Source organism: Agelaius phoeniceus, chromosome 6 (assembly GCF_051311805.1).
Source record: "Agelaius phoeniceus isolate bAgePho1 chromosome 6, bAgePho1.hap1, whole genome shotgun sequence".
Lineage (NCBI taxonomy): Eukaryota > Metazoa > Chordata > Aves > Passeriformes > Icteridae > Agelaius > Agelaius phoeniceus.
In genome coordinates, this window is record NC_135270.1 from 28,466,800 (window position 1) to 28,482,636 (window position 15,837).

General features: G+C 41.1%; 1 protein-coding gene across 3 annotated transcripts in view; it reads right to left on the reverse strand.

The window, feature by feature from the left end:
• PAPLN (papilin, proteoglycan like sulfated glycoprotein) overlaps positions 1-14,967 on the reverse strand; it is a 50,783-nt gene extending 35,816 nt beyond the window's left edge. For 2 of the 3 annotated variants that reach the window (XM_077180234.1, XM_077180233.1), the window contains exons 1-2: positions 14,654-14,967; positions 2,666-2,728 (exon numbers count right to left, since the gene is read on the reverse strand). In XM_077180234.1, coding sequence (XP_077036349.1) covers positions 2,666-2,728; positions 14,654-14,662 — 72 coding nt within the window. In that variant the 5' untranslated portion in view covers positions 14,663-14,967. Of the gene's footprint in view, positions 1-2,665; positions 2,729-13,910; positions 14,234-14,653 lie in introns of those variants that run through there. The other variant, XM_077180235.1, reaches the window with a different exon arrangement.
• Positions 14,968-15,837: the final 870 nt, after the last annotated feature.

Consider the following 15,837-nt stretch of genomic DNA (forward strand, 5'->3'; position numbering starts at 1 on the left):
GTGCTGCCCCATGGGGCAGTGGGCAGAGCAGGTACCAGTTGCTTTTCAGAAATGGAAAGGCTTCCAGAAATTCCGGGTGGCCTGGAGATGAGAAGGGAATTTAAAAGACACAGCCATTGCAGAGAAGTCAAATTAATTCTTGGAATCCTTGTGGAGGAAATGGAGCACATTCAGAAAACTCTACAAAGAAGATGATTGTGAGTAAACTTTATGACCCCAAACTTATTTGGAAAAGTGGACAAATCACACAGTATGAAGTCACTAGAAGTTGTTTATCCAAGGGGCCTAACAGGAACTCAAGGTTGAAATGGATAAACTGTTACATACTAGCAAACAACCCTCTCAGCTAAATCCACTTCAATATGTGATTATTGGAAAGTGGAAAATCTGACACCAGTTTACAAAATGATCCCAGGGGAACCCATGAAACTGTACATTCACAGAGCATAAAACTGATGTCAGCTGATAAATTAATAGAAGTTATAACAAAGAACAGAGCTAGCAGGCACCTGCATAAATACAGGATGTTTGGGAAAAAGTCAATAGGACTTTTAAAAGCAAATTCTTCTAAGAATATTGCAGTTCTTCAATTCACAAACATGTCAACAAAGGTAACCTGCCAGATACAGTCAGATTTAGCACAACACTTCCAAAAAATCCTTCACCTAAACCTCTGAAGGAAGTTAAGCAGTCAGAAGGACAATTCTTCAATGGATGATGAGCAGGTGGTCCAAAGAAAAAAGCAGGAATAAAATCTCCACCCACTGCAAGAACTGACATTAGCAGCAGAATTCCATAAGGAACCAGAATGCCTCAGCACATTTATGAGCAATGCCAAAACCACAGAAGTAATGAAAGCAGATTATAAGGGTAATATAGGGTAATAAAGGACAACAGAAAACCAGAGACTTACTGCAAAGAACCACGGGAAAACATTATAGCATTAGCGATTTATCACTAAAATGACAGTGGAGATTTAATGTAGGCAACTTAAGTGACACAGGGGAAACACAAATCCTGTCCCAAATTGCTATTTTTTATTAATTATTAATTAATATTAATAAATCATTACATTGTAGCTGATATTTAGCTCTCAAGAGCAGGATGTTGATATTATGGCTTCAAGGAGGCTTTGACCAAATTCAGGGAAGAGAGAGAGAGATATCTCAAGCCCAAAGGGTTCATAAACTGGAAGTTTATTGGGGGAAATTGTATCTGCCTACCTTTTAATGTTTTTTTCTAGACACATGTTTCTAGACACATGTGACATAGCTGTAGACAGGTTATAGGTCAAAACAAACTGGTTCTACCTGGTAAAATTGTTCTTGTTCATGTTTTCTCCCTTTCCCTCCATAGGAATAACAGTAAAATCTCTTCTTTCTCTGCACTCACAGTAATTTTTACTGTTTCTGTATGACCTTAACTTTTATGTCCTTGTGTACCTTCTGCCCTTTGTTAAAGCTGGGTAAGGCATCTAAAAGTTTATTCAATAGATTAGCACTTTAAACAATAACAATGTTGAGTTATTCAGAATAAATTAAAAACCAGCATTTCAACCTAGAAATGCAGATCCATATGAAGAAACAGTGTTCAGAGGAAATGTATGACTTGGACAGATGCAGTATGGCAGGGAAACTGACATACTGAACTTAAGTGGTGGCCAAGCAAAATTTCTCCTTTCATTCAGCATGGCTTCAAGAGGAACTATCGAATGCATGCAGGAGGTAGAGTCTAATGCTACAGAGAAATGTCAGCCTTCACAGTCTCAGGGTACTTCAGTGATATCCCTTCCCAAAAAAATCACCAATATCTCCAAATTAGAGATAGGCAGGTGAACAGATGAACTGAATAGAATAAATTCAATTTCTGGTTCTTTTAACATACAATATAATTTTTTTATTAGTTTTGAGACAGCAGGCACTCATTTAAGCAAATTTCCATCTGCAAGGGAAACTAACAAACTCGGCTTGATTTCTGGTCTCATCCCCTATCTTCAAAGGTGGCCTAGAAAGCAAAACACTTACTCCAAGTGATAATTGCCTCTTTTTTTCCCCACTCTCTTTTACTTTACACCTAACAACCATGTAATGTCTTTGTTAATACTTCCACTCTACTCTGTAGGTCATCTTTTACCTTAGATGACCAACTCACTAATAAAGTTTAACTTCAAGTCAGACAAACTGTTTTCAAGCTGCATTTACTTCAGAAAGATCATGCTTCTCACTCAGAAAGGAACACGAATCCCAGTTCATAATTGCTGCATTATTTTTCTGATAATATCACATTGGCTTACCATAAAGTAACCTCTCCCAGCAAAGCTAAACCACATGGCTAATACTTCTAAGACCAAAGAAAAGAGAATAATGAAATAACCAAAAATCCATCCTCTTTATTTCAAGTGATAACTCTCTCTAGCTTTGAAGCAGAAGACAGCAATTACTGCTTTGCAGATAACATCCTTAAAACCAAAGGCACTACCAGAATTTGATTATTTAATTGCCATGTTAGACTTTCCATAAGATGTGCCACAATAGGCCTGATGACTTGACCCTATTAGCTCTTTCAGAAATACTTTCTACAAAGCACTTGAATTACAGATGTTGACAGTTCTTAACAGAAGTATCTTTCATTTCTTGTAACAGTGCTCAGAAGAGCATTTACTTACTGAAAATGCAGAAGGTGACGTTGTTGCTAGCATGAGCAGAAGGAACAGGTTCTTCATCTCTGTCTGTGGGAACAGAAAAATTACTCATCAAGATTGCTTGCTTCTTTGCTGTTTGGTGGAAAAGCTACAATACCATGAAGTAAAAATGGAGGTGGAAGTAAAACTAAGAGGAGAGGAGAAAAGCAGTTTTACCACTAAACTCCCTGAAGAGATGAAGGCATCTGCAAAGATTGAAAACACCCTGCACATAAAGCCAAGATATAATTACTGAGAGTGCTTAATTCCCTGAACTTTCCTCTGGTATTATGAGAACACCATCCCCAGGCACAGTGGAAGGTGCATGCTGTTGCATGTCTGCCCTCCCACCCCTTTACGTATACACCTGATAAAATACTTGAGGATTGCAATGACTTCAACCAACCCAAGGTAAAAAACTCCACAGTTAACATTTCTGTACCCTCCAATCATCTTGTGTAGTTGTGCTTGTTTAAAATCCCATAATTCATCATGGACAGCTATAACTAGATTCCACCATGAGCAGTTACATCCCCTCTGCAGAGCTAGAAAGCAGATCAGGTCATGTAGGCTGGTATGGCAGCATACAACAGTTCCTGAATTTGGGGCGTTGCCCACACTTGGGACCACAAAACTTTGTTGGTACATTCCCTGTTGCTACTTAATCCTTCCTTTTTTGAGTTGCAGTGACACCAACCACCACTCACCAGAGCTCACAGCTGTGACAGGGACACTTCAGCCTCTACAGATTGATTCTTTCTCATCACCCTTTTCTCATGACCTTGAGACCAGTTAAGCCCAGGGGAAAAAAAAAAAGAGAGAGTAGATGCTCCTACCACAGTTTTATCTAGTTTGGGCTTCTTTCTAACTTGGAAAAAGGAAAGGTAAAAGGAGAAATTTTCCTTTCACAGTACACAAAAGCATCAAGGAAGAAATGGTTAATGGTTAATCAGTCCTTGTAACAATATCTGTATTAATATTAAAACTTCATATATAGCTCCTTTATCCTGGCCTATTAAATTCAGATAAAATACAGAATATGTATCACTATTAACAATGATAACATTGATAAAAAATCATTGTTGCATGAGGATATGACATCAGAACCAAGAAATACCCAAAATGAAATTTAGTTGATCTGGTATTTGAGTATTTCAGGTTACTTTATGATAGGCAACCAGTTTTCTTATAGTCTTAGGCCTCAACGAACAGATTCCATAACAACTCTCCAAGTCCGTATATACGATGGATTTTAACACTGCCAACATTCACCATGCTGAGAATAAAAAGCTTGTTCCTAAATACTTTATCTTTCAGATGTAAAAGCTACAAAAAAAAAAAAAATCAGTTGCACCTGTCTGTGTACAAAATAATAGTAAGCAGAGAAAATGGAATTGGGAAAACAAACACTAATAAACTTCTCTCCCTAAACACTGAGTCATAAGATTCATAAGAAAATGAATATATAGGAGTTTTTTAATATGAAAAGACTATCATTAATTTTGGTTTACTAATTCTTAGGAAACTGAGGGAAGACTGTGTATCCTCCATCACCCACAGCTGCTACTACTTTTGCTATTCAAATAAAGGAAGACACAACATGGGGATACCTTCCAGAAGATGTAAAGAATGCTCTCTGTGCTCTAGAGGCCAGTGACCAGATCAGGCTGGATCTCTGTAACAACTGTACCAAGCATCCTAGCCTTTCTTGGAGGAAACACAGGCAAGAAGACACCCTTTTGCTACAAGATCTGTGTACACAAGCAGCAAAGTTCTCCTGAATGCCCACAGCACTAGGAAAAGGCATTGTGAAAGCAGCATCTTCCTTGAATGGTGTTGCCATCAGAGGTAAATATTTGAGATCAGCTCCTATTCCTACTACCTGGAGGGAAAAAAAAATCACCTTTTCCCCAGCACTCCTCTCTCACATATTCCATTTCCAGCCACCTCTCAGGTCCACAGATATGGCCTTGAAAATCAAATCCTTGTTCTGCTGCTAATGAACTGTCTGCTCAGCTCTTTCTACCATCTGAGCCAAGAGGCAGACAGGGAGCTGGGACCAAACCACATGAGGCTCCTGGATAAGAGGCTAGAGGAGCAGGTTACCAGGGCTAGCAGTGCTCCCATTCTCCAGGTAGTTAGAATTTTGGATGTTTTCAGCCAGGCAGCAGAAAAAGATTCTCTGAGGAGACAAGTAGAGTCAGAACTCAATGTATGGGGCAACCCTGTGCACCAAAGCAGCAAGAGGTTACAGCTCTGATGCTTGTTTGTACTTTTGTGCCATTGCACTTGCATGGAAATTTCTATCATATGTCCCAAATTTAGCATTAAAATATTTAGACCATCCAGACCTATTAAACTGGTCAAGAGATTCCCGGAAGGATTGGCAGAAGGAAGAACAGGACCATCTGTATCCTGTGAAATTCCCCACTGGAAAAAAAGATCCTGTATTTGATTACTGAGTATCAACAAACTTGTTATTTTAAAAGCTTCCTCAGATGAAGGATTCAGCATTGATTCCTTTCACCTTAGTTTCAACCACAATAGATGGGATTGAAGAATCTGTCTGAAACCTTAAAGAAAGGTCAAGTTCTGTTTCTGGATTTCAAGGCCCTTTAAGTCCTTGTAGGACCTGGGGTACAGCAGCCTATGTTTATTCTGCTTAAGTCCTTGTAGGACCTGGGGTACAGCAGCCTATGTTTATTCTGCTTAAGTCCTTGTAGGACCTGGGGTACAGCAGCCTATGTTTATTCTGCTTAAGTCCTTGTAGGACCTGGGGTACAGCAGCCTATGTTTATTCTGCTTGCTCGCCATTCTTCTCACTGCAGGCTGAGTATGCGGGGGAAGGAATGAAAAGGACAGTGTTTTGCAGTTCTTTCACTTGTAACAACAGCAGCTGCTGCTCCCTGAGCCTCCTGCCCTTTCCAGTTTTCTTCAACCCTCCCCAGCTCCCTTTTCCCACTGTGTGCTAGAACAGCCTCTCCACCCCTCCTCCACCCAGAAACAGCAGCAGAGCCTGAGGGGAAATGGTGACTTTATGCTCAAGCTATGGAACAGCTGCTGGAAAGCTCACAAGGAGGAATTCCTGCCATAGTGCTAAAATATGAAGTTATCTCAGGGAGAGGGTTTATGAGTTCACAACAAGAAAGGAACAAGCAGAATCTTTGACCAGAAATAGAGGTGTGCCCAGCTGAAACCTCTGCCCATACAACAGAAGAGATTCAAATTGTCTAGGCAGTCACATCTGGCATAAGTGCTCAGGTGAGATGAATAAAAGGCTTGAAGTGGGGAGTGGTTCCAGCCATCTGTGAGCTTGGTCAGAAAGAATCAGCTTCAGAGTTGAGCTCTAGACTGTTTTCTTGAGGAGATGCTGACCCAAGCTTCTCCAAACACTGGGAGAAATTCAAACTGGGATCTAAATGTAACAGCTCAGGAACCTTCTATTCCAAAACAGGAGGGTGAGAGAACCACAGAGGAGATAACTGGAATTTCCTAACTGAACAGAACACAAGAACACTGGAAACTGGGATAAGCACCCTTGTTTCAGGGCTTAACACTGAACCCACTTAGGAAAGAAGCTTCTGCCTTTACAAACAGAAGTTCTAGAAAAGACAGATGGGCAGACTTGGAGAATTCTCTATAGTGGAGCCAGCAGTGAGCTGCTGTAAAAATATTTTATTTAGTTTGAAACTCTTATCTAGGGCCGGGCAGGCTTAGCAAGATCAGTCAAATCTTCATGAAGACCAGGAGTATGTTTTAGAATCAAGGACAGTTTTAATGACTCCTATATTTACTTTATGTGTGTAAATCCTGCCTTCCAATGCACAAATAAAATTGCTTACTTAAACTTGGCCACTTTTTCAAACCAGCTCTTAACATCCATGTTCTTGGGGAAACATATATACATTGCCTGTATATAGATGAAAAAATATGTGTATATATGAAAAATAACTTTGAATCAGTTGTCTAATTTCAGGGTCTCAAAAGCAATAAAATTACATTTTGAAGGAAAAGATACTGGACCAGGATGAAGAGAAGTGTTGAACTTTTAATCTATTTAGATGATGACTTTTTCAACAGGAAGGAAATCCAAACTTAAAAGTAATGTTATGAATAACTTAGCCTTGTGTAAGCAAGAACTTAAGCTGTTTAGGCACTACAGAATCAGATCACAAAGTCAGAATAAAACAAGTTTCATGAGCTCCATTGCTCACACATGTATCAGGTTTTCTCTATTCTTTTTGAAAATAATTGGACAGCCAGTGTTATTCTCTGTTTAGCACACAAGACAGATCAACCTTCTTTGGCCTGTGAACCACATTTCTAAATCATCTTTGGCCAAAAACACATATCACATGCATGATCATATGTGTGAGTCAGGGATTGTTCTAGGAGTGGTTCATAGGCAGAAGGCAAAAAGACCCCTTCAGGGTTCCTCCTTGTGTAATCTAGATGAGATTTAGCTGGACATGCAGGTAAGTGGCAAAGTCACCCAGCATTACTGACTTTGGCAGGTGCTTACAAGTAATTTCATCTCCCTTTTGGGAATTTGAATTACTCAGTTTGAAGTAACCTGACACAGACGCTGCCTTTGCATGCACAGCTTCTGAGATACAGGTTGGCCACCCTGGCAATAAATATTTACCTGCTCCAATATCAACAGAAATGGCTTATTGTAAAGCTTAGCACATGCAGCACAAAAACAGATGTCGGCACAGGGATCCCACTACTCACAGGTTTTCAGAAATTCCTTCCCTTTCCTGCACTCACTCCCCTTTAACACATCAGATCTCACTTTGATGTTTTATTTTTAGAAATTTGGTTGAAGGAGGTGGGAAGCCAGAATGGGCAACATATCATCATCCTGTTATTCACTGACAGAAATTTTTGAGTCATTGACTGAGAGCAGTCTTTGAGCTTTTAGATTCACTACATTTTCTAAAGACATTATGATTTTTGCTTTGCTCTAAAAAGCATCCAGCATATCTTTGTTCCAGCTTGCTTTTGTTTGCCTTGACAACTGAGAAGCACCTTTTAAGTTTTTGCTGGAAGAATTAAAAAGGAAAAATATACACACAGAAAAAGAAGCTAAGATGAAGGTGGGGAGACAAAGGGGCTCCATGGAACAGAGATCAAGGATAGGGAAAAAAGTCCCTTTGCTTAGGATGTGAGCTGAGTGAGGAGAGCACAAGGACCACATCACACAACCTAGAGGAACCAGGAGACAAATCACTTTAGGCAGATGGTATCACATTCAAGATACTTCTTAATATACCTCTTTTCTTCCCCAACACAGTAAATCATCCCTTTTTTGGACAAATTTTCAAAGAAAATCATGTGTTTTATGTCCTTTGGGTTAGGGCAGATAAGCCAAATAATGTCTATGTGCCCGTTAAAACAGAAGGATGATGGACTTCCTTTGTCTTGACCATGCCATGAACCACATCCATGAAGAGCTGCTTGTATACAAAGCAAAGGATAAATGTTTATAAATGAATGCAAACACAGGTCTGTCTGAAAGGGCTTAATGGGAAAGGAGAGAAAACAAAGAAAACACAAGTTGTCCAAGCATAAGTTTTATGGTGGTGTCTTTACCATTGGTGTCCAGATTTAATAATTCATTCTAAATACATATTAGAAGTTGAAGAATCCTCATCAAGAAAGTAATCCCACAGGGATATACTTTCAGCCATGTTATGCATATTATGGAAGACAAACTTTCAGCTAAAATATCTTTAAAATTCACCTTGTTAAATTAAAAAAAGTTTTAAAAACTTACTAACAAGCACAGCAGCAGAGCACCAGCTGGCTGGAGAACTGAGTAGTGGTAACACAGAAGCATCCTTGAGCCTGCTCTATCAATGGCTTTCAACTCAGCCTTCAGGCTGATTCCTAACATGAATCTGCACCAGGCCATCACTTCATGTGGCTGACAAAGACTGACAATATTTTTTTACAGAGGACTTGTACAGCAAAAGAAAGGTCAGCAACACCTGGGGAAGCCGCAGCAACGTCTGAATACTGAAATCACACAAACCAGTAGCTGAAAAATCATTAGGCTCAAGAGCAAGATCGACACACAGAGATTCTAGTAAGGCCTCACACCATACCCTATCAGTAGGTGGGGAAGATGCAGACCTGCCTCCTTCTGGCTCTTCAAAATCCACAGTGATGTATCTCAGGCTTGGGTCAGTAAAGCACCATCTTCCAAGCAAATGTAATCACTATGCCAGCCCTTTGCAGGAGCTAATACAGTATTTCATGAGGGCAATTTTCTGTCTACCTATTAATATCAGCTCAGATTCAATTTTATGCAACTAGCCTCCCACTATTAGGTTTGCAGCAAGAGATCTATTATATGGAGTAAAGATAGGATTCTGACTTCTATTTTGGTAGTCTTACTGTGCTTAGCTGTTAATTAAATCTGGGAGCATGTAGGGATAATGACAAGCACACAGACTGATTTAGACACTGCTAAAAGAAGCCACGCACTGCCTATGGAAAATACATGACAAGGATATAATACTCCAAACACTAGCATAATTGAAGAGGTATTGCTAACAGTCTTTTACTACTGTCCTGTCACAGCTTAAGCTTCATTTCTATGAGTTATTTAGCCTGACCTGAAATATCATCTGACACTGAGCACTGGTGCTGTTTATAAATAATAGAATGGATTGGGTTGGAAGGAACCTTAAAGATCATTTAGTTCAACCCCCCTGACAGGGACACCTCCACTAGAGCAGGTTGTTCAAAGCCCAATCTGACCTGGTCTTGAACACTTCCAAGGATGGGACATTCCCAGTTTTCCTGGCCAACCTGTTTCATGCCTTACTACTTTATGAATAAAGATTTTCCTCCTAATATCTAGTCTAAATCTGCCCACTTTTCGTTTAGAACCATTACCCCTTGTGCTATCACTACCCGCCGACGTGAAAAGTGACTCACCATCTTTAAGTCCTCTTTCAATACCAGAAGGCAGCAATAAGGTCTCTCTGGAACCTTCTCTTCTCCAGGCTGAACAACACCAGCTCTCTCAGCCTTTCTTCACAGAAGAGGCGCTCCAGCCCTCTAAGCATCTTGTGGCCTCCTATGGACCCACTCCAGCAGCTCCATGTCTTTCTTATGGTGCCCAGACCTGGACACATTATTCCAGGTGGGTTCTCACAAGAGCAGAAGGGGAGAATCCCCTCCCTTCCCCTGCTGGCCATGCTGCTCTGGATGCAGCCCAGGATGTGGTTGGTTTTCTGGGTTGTGAGAACATCCTGGCAGTTCATGTCCAGCTTTTAATCCAGGAAAATTGCCAAGTTCTTCATATGGGACCACATCAAAAGCCTTACAGAATTCTAGGTGGCTTACATCAGTCCTCCCTAGTCAACCACTGCAGTCACTCCACCACAGAAGGGCACCAGGGTGGGCAGGCAGAATTTGCTCTTTAGCGAAGCCATGCTGGCCTATCTTGCATTACCTCCTTGTCTTGCATGTTTCCACACTGTGTCCAGGAGGATCTGCTCCACAACCTCCCCTCTGGGCACCAGGCACAGAGGGGAGGCTCACTAGTGTTTAGGTCCCTGGGCCTTCCCTTATCCTCTTTTTAAAAATACGAAAAATGTTTCCCTTTGTCCAGTCACTGGGGAGTTTGCCTGACTGCCATGACTTTTCAAATATCATGGAGAGTGGCTTGACAACCAGATCAGTCAGTTCCCTCAGGACCCTGGCATGCATCTCATCAGGCCCCACAGACCTGTGCCTATTCAGTTTCCACAGATGGTCTCAAACCTGCTCTTCATTTACAGTGGGAGGGACTTCACTTCCCAACCCCCACCTGAGCATGTTACCCAGCTGACACTAATCTCTTACAATTCAAAATGTTGAGAATTCTTTAGGAAAATAAAGGATTTTCATGCTAAAAGATTGCTTCAAATTTATTTAAATTTATTCCATCCTAAATATAAACAGTAATTTCTGTGCTGTGCAATGGGTTAAAAATAAAAATAGAGTGTTATTTCAAGAGGAGATTTTAAAACCATGTAAATTTTTCTCTGCCTCTCTTTGCAAGATTCACATCTCTGTTCACTGAGAGGATGTTAGCACTACATTCAACAGTATGCTTGTAGTATATATGCAGAGGGAACACCTGTAAAACCTTTAAATAAATTTGCTGGAGGACTAATAATAGACAGGGAAACACAAGACTATTTACCCTGAACCTCATGTGGGTTTTGATTGCTGATGCCTCTACATTGTTTCTGGAAGCCAAGATAGTATTTTTCATTTAAAGCTAACTCAGTTGTATATATGTATATGTAAACATGCCAAACACACCACACTTGTACAGGTACATCTCTTCCCTAAGGAATTGCTCCTACAGACTGTGATGCAGACACACCTTCAGAGGTATGAGGCAGAAATTCCCCCAGAGAAATCTGTGGGCTTGCTTACATTACTGTGCAAGAGAAAGATGAGTAACATGAGGTGAACTAAAAGAAACAAAAATGGAACAAAATCACAACCTAAACCAGAACTTTAGATTGACAAATTTAGGAGGGAGAATATGTGCTAGTGGAATTGGGGCTGCTATCTCTGAGAATACTGGCCCTAGCATCTTTCATCTGTCACTAAAAATTAACTTCATAAAAAATGATCTTAGGAGGGTGTGATCACACTGCAGTGCCTGGAGAGCTCTCAAAGGAAGCACATGCTCGACGGTGTGATCACAGCGAAATGACAACAGTGTGATCTAAAAATAAATTGGTTCTCTGCTCTGAAGCTGGTTTCTCCCACAGATGCCCAATCCAGAGCCTCCAATTACTGCTTTAAGGGCAAGGCAGAGAAATAAACAATCTGTGGATGGCACTTGTTTTCTATACACCACATCTGCATGTCAGGAAGGTGAGCTTGTTACTGTGTGAGAAAGCATAAACAAATTATTTGATCATAGGCTATGCATATGAGTAGACACCAACTCAAGTCTTTTAATATAAAAGTCCCTTCCCAAATACCTAGCAACCCTTATTATTCCTTGTCCAAGACAAGACTGGACCACAACAAATCACAGTTCAGATCCAGGAGTGCTGAAAAATGAGCCTGTGAAGCTGTATCCAGCAGAGCATCATTCTGAGAGAAATAAGTCCCTTTGACAAGTCCATCATACAGTGGGCATAACTGCAAATGACTGTTCTGAATCCAAGCAATCATCTGTCACTGTCTGGGCTCAGCAGCTGTGCCAGGTACACTGCAGGGCTCACAGCACTTCTGCATCATCTTTCCCACAGACCTAAGAGCAAAGCAACCTATTTCCTCTGGTGCTCACTGAACATCAATATGCCACTGGGAAAACGCTTCCCCTTCGTTCAGCTGATGATGAGCCTGTAATGCTAATTGTGAGGACTGCTGTAATTGCATCATGTGTTTTCTAGGTGCTGTTATCCTACAAAACAGAGCACTATCCTCTTACAAAAAAAACCCGTTTGTTTGCTGCGAATTATAAATCACTAGGTACATACACAAATGAACAAAATGGTGAACCTCTTATTAACGTTTAAGGTCCCCACTGAACAAACAGAAAGCCTTCTGGTAGCCTAAGCTCTACATGTCCTGAGGCACAGAACAGTATTTTGCCTTATTTACTCTCTATTCAGAAGAAAGAGTTCACAATCAAGGTTGGGGTAGTTTCTTTTTTTTTTTTTTTTCCTTTTTGGGTTTCCTATTCAACAGAACAAAAAGAATAAACTTTGCACCTTTGACTCAAAAGGTGCTACCAAGAAAACCAGTTGCAACAACATAGCTGCTTTCCAGTTTTCTCAACCCTTTTAGCAAGTCTGGACATGGCCATTCACCTAGACTCCAAAAGAATTTTGGTGCCTAATTTCAGAAGCAATTAATCCCTGAAGCAGCTAGATTAGGTGAGATCTACCTGCACTCTTCTTTACCAAGCTGGTAAGAAGCTGGATCTGAGAGAGCCCATCCCAAAGCCAAAGGGGAGTGATCTGCATCAGAAGTTGCTGCACTTACTGAACAGAGCAACATTTGAGATCATCCATTCCCTAAGTTCTTTATACAGTGATGGCTACTTTCCCTTAAAATTGAGACAATTTTGGGTTTTGCTTAATATTCTTTTAAACATAAATACATACAGAGACCAGCAAAAAAAGCTCTACATCCTTGCTTGAAAATCACCTCAAATCACTCATCACATATGTTCTATCAAATACTACATTCAGAATGGATTGTTCACTAGCAACCAGATTTGGAATAGGCAAATACTACAAATAAATTGTCCCAAGCCCAGCATTTCTGGGCTGCCATCAAGTGCTTAAACTCATGGAGAAAAATATTTCAAAACCAAACACTTCTAAGGTGTCAGGACACTTCACACTGTATAAGAACCTAAAAATAGACCCAAAATACAAGTCTCAGTTATCTCACACTGGACAGAAAAAAAGCACAAAGCTTCCAGAGACAGAAGCTTTAATTTAAAAAAAATTAATTAAAATTAATTAAATTTAATTAATTTAAATTAATTTTAAAATTATTTTTAAAATTTTTTTAAGTTTTTTTTTTCATTTTACCAACCAATTAATTCACTGACATGAGCAAATATTAGTTTAAGTTAGTGCCATATCAAAGACACCTGGGGACTTCATCCACCCTTGTTCCCCATCACAAACACCTCCCTTTGCTCCCTGTAAGGGTAGAGCATCTGTCCTGCAAGCCCAGAGTGAGGCTACCCAATACACACATGGCTTGTAGCACATTGGCCCATCCTCCCACTGCACCTGGGAAAGAATGGCTTTTCATGGCTGCAGAGACTGGGAATGCTCTGGCATTAAAGTGTGTGGTACATCTCTGGGAAGCCAGGATAAAAAATGTAAGCTGCAGGCCAGTTTACAATGGAACGGTTGAAAGGCCTCATAAGTACAATGTAGAAAGTGTAAACGTGTGTTTGCGTAGACACTTTCGAAAGTAACAAACAAAGGCGTTTACAAACTCATTTTAAGGTCTCTACAGGGAGACCTAAAGAAGAACACCATCTCCCTAAGCTCCTGTACTAAAACTAGCTATTCCTAGTCCTAGAGACTCCATTCAAAGCTAATATTTCCTTCATCAAAGTTTGAAATTCAGTTTCAAATCACCCGCTCCTCTACTTCCACCTGACCACCCACGCACCAGGAGCACCCAGCGCACCAGGCAAACCTACTGCCCTCCCACGTCGCTTCCAGACCATTACCTCCGTGCCAGGACAGGTCCCTGCATCCCTGGAGCTGCCACCTTGGCCTGCCTCACACCTCAGACTCCCTCAGGGATGAGACCCGGTCCCCTTTCACAGAAGGTCTGGTGTCTCCGGCGGCGCGGTCTGGCCGGGCCTCCCTCCCGGCTCCCCTCACGCCGCTGAGGCAGCACGGGGTGACGCGGGGCCACAGCCTGCCCTCAGCACCTGCTGGCCCCCGAGCAGGAGCGGAGCTCTGCAGGGCTGACAGCCGGGGGCTACAGGGGCCGTAGCACCCAGGCAGGCTTTGATCCTGCGTGCCAGAGCTCCGTTTCTGCCCTCAATAGCCCCGCTGCCTTTGCCTCGCAGCCCGTGCCAAGGGAGCGTGTGTGTGACCCCGGCGGGCTCGCATCCCCGCACGCTGCCGCATCCTGCCACACCGGCACCGCCCGGGCACCTCCTGCTCCCCCCAGCCGCAACGTCAGGAACAGCGCTGAAGTCCCACCGGGATTAACTGCGTGCCAAAGGTACGCGCGTTCACAAAACTCACGGAGCATCTTCTTCCCTCCCTTCTGAGAAATAAAATTCTGCAGTCATAAGGACTCTGGTCTCTCCTCTACCCTGTACTCTTTTAACTGAAAGGAAAAATTATGGGAAATGAAAAATAGTTTAAAGGACACGAACAGCACTGAAATGACTAATAGAGAATAGATATCCAGGTAGAGGGATCAGAAGGCAGCCCAGAACACAAAGTCAGCTCCTACCTTCTGCATGTGTCTGTGACAGGTGAGCACAAAAGTTGGAGACACTCTGCACTCAAGCACCAGAACTCCCTTTCCAATCGTTCTTGTTGAAACAGTGGCACTTCAGTGCTCTTCTCCCCTGCTTCTGTTTGGTTACTAATCCTTACTGCACAGGAAAAGCAGAGTTGTGTTTCATTTAACCCCTTCAGCCTCTCAGTTTCTTCTCAAAAGTTTTCACTTTTGCTTTGGGGAGCCAGCGCCATGAGCATGCACACAGGCATGCCTGCCATGGAATTGTTTCTGTAGCTTCTGTAGTCTGTGTGTGAGCACACACATGAGCTCCAAACTGTGCCTAAAATTGTTGCAGGGGTGGAGCCCTTTGTAACTAGTTTTATTTTAGCTGTAGGCATCATACCATATCAAAAGAGAGACAGCTATCCACAGATCCATTCAGTATTCATTTTCAGTAAGTTCTTAACTCTGAAAAAAAAGTATTTATCTTCACATTTACTTTAAAACTACAGTCTGAATCACAGTTCACAAATAAGTTTTTGACAAAAGAAACTTTGAACTTAAATACAATTCACAGCTAGATTTGGGTCTAGGCAAAGTTAAGCAGACCCTTAAAAGCCGAAAATAGCAGTAATTTGGATACAGACCTGAATTTAATCAAAGACAATGGCAGCACAGGTTTCTCTATTTTTTTCCTCTAACAGATGCCATGCAATTCAGAAACCCCCTGAAAACTCCTGTGAAGGAACAAATTAACAACATAAAAACTGTTAAAGGAAAAGGAATCTAGTTGGATGCATTACAAGGAAAAACTTGTGGTTTTAATCATGTGGATACTAGAGAAAACATTGCATAACAACTTATGTGTTGCTGTTGTTTTATTTTGCAAACAGATAAATCTGCCCCCCATTGATTTTGTCCTCTGCTTAGTATAAAACAAATAAATAATGAAATACAGGGACCACAGAGAGAAAAATAGATTCTGGTCCAGCTATTAAAACAGCTATCAGCATTTCAACCCTATTTAATATTATGACTGAGATTTCCTAGATTATGAGAACATATAGTTTTAAGTTTGTGTTGGTATTTTATGTTTTGCCTTCCAATTTTAGAGTCCTTTTTCATCAGTAGTTCATTTGTAACTATAAGAGAGACAACCTTGCTTTCCAAAGGAAAGATGAAACTTCTACTTT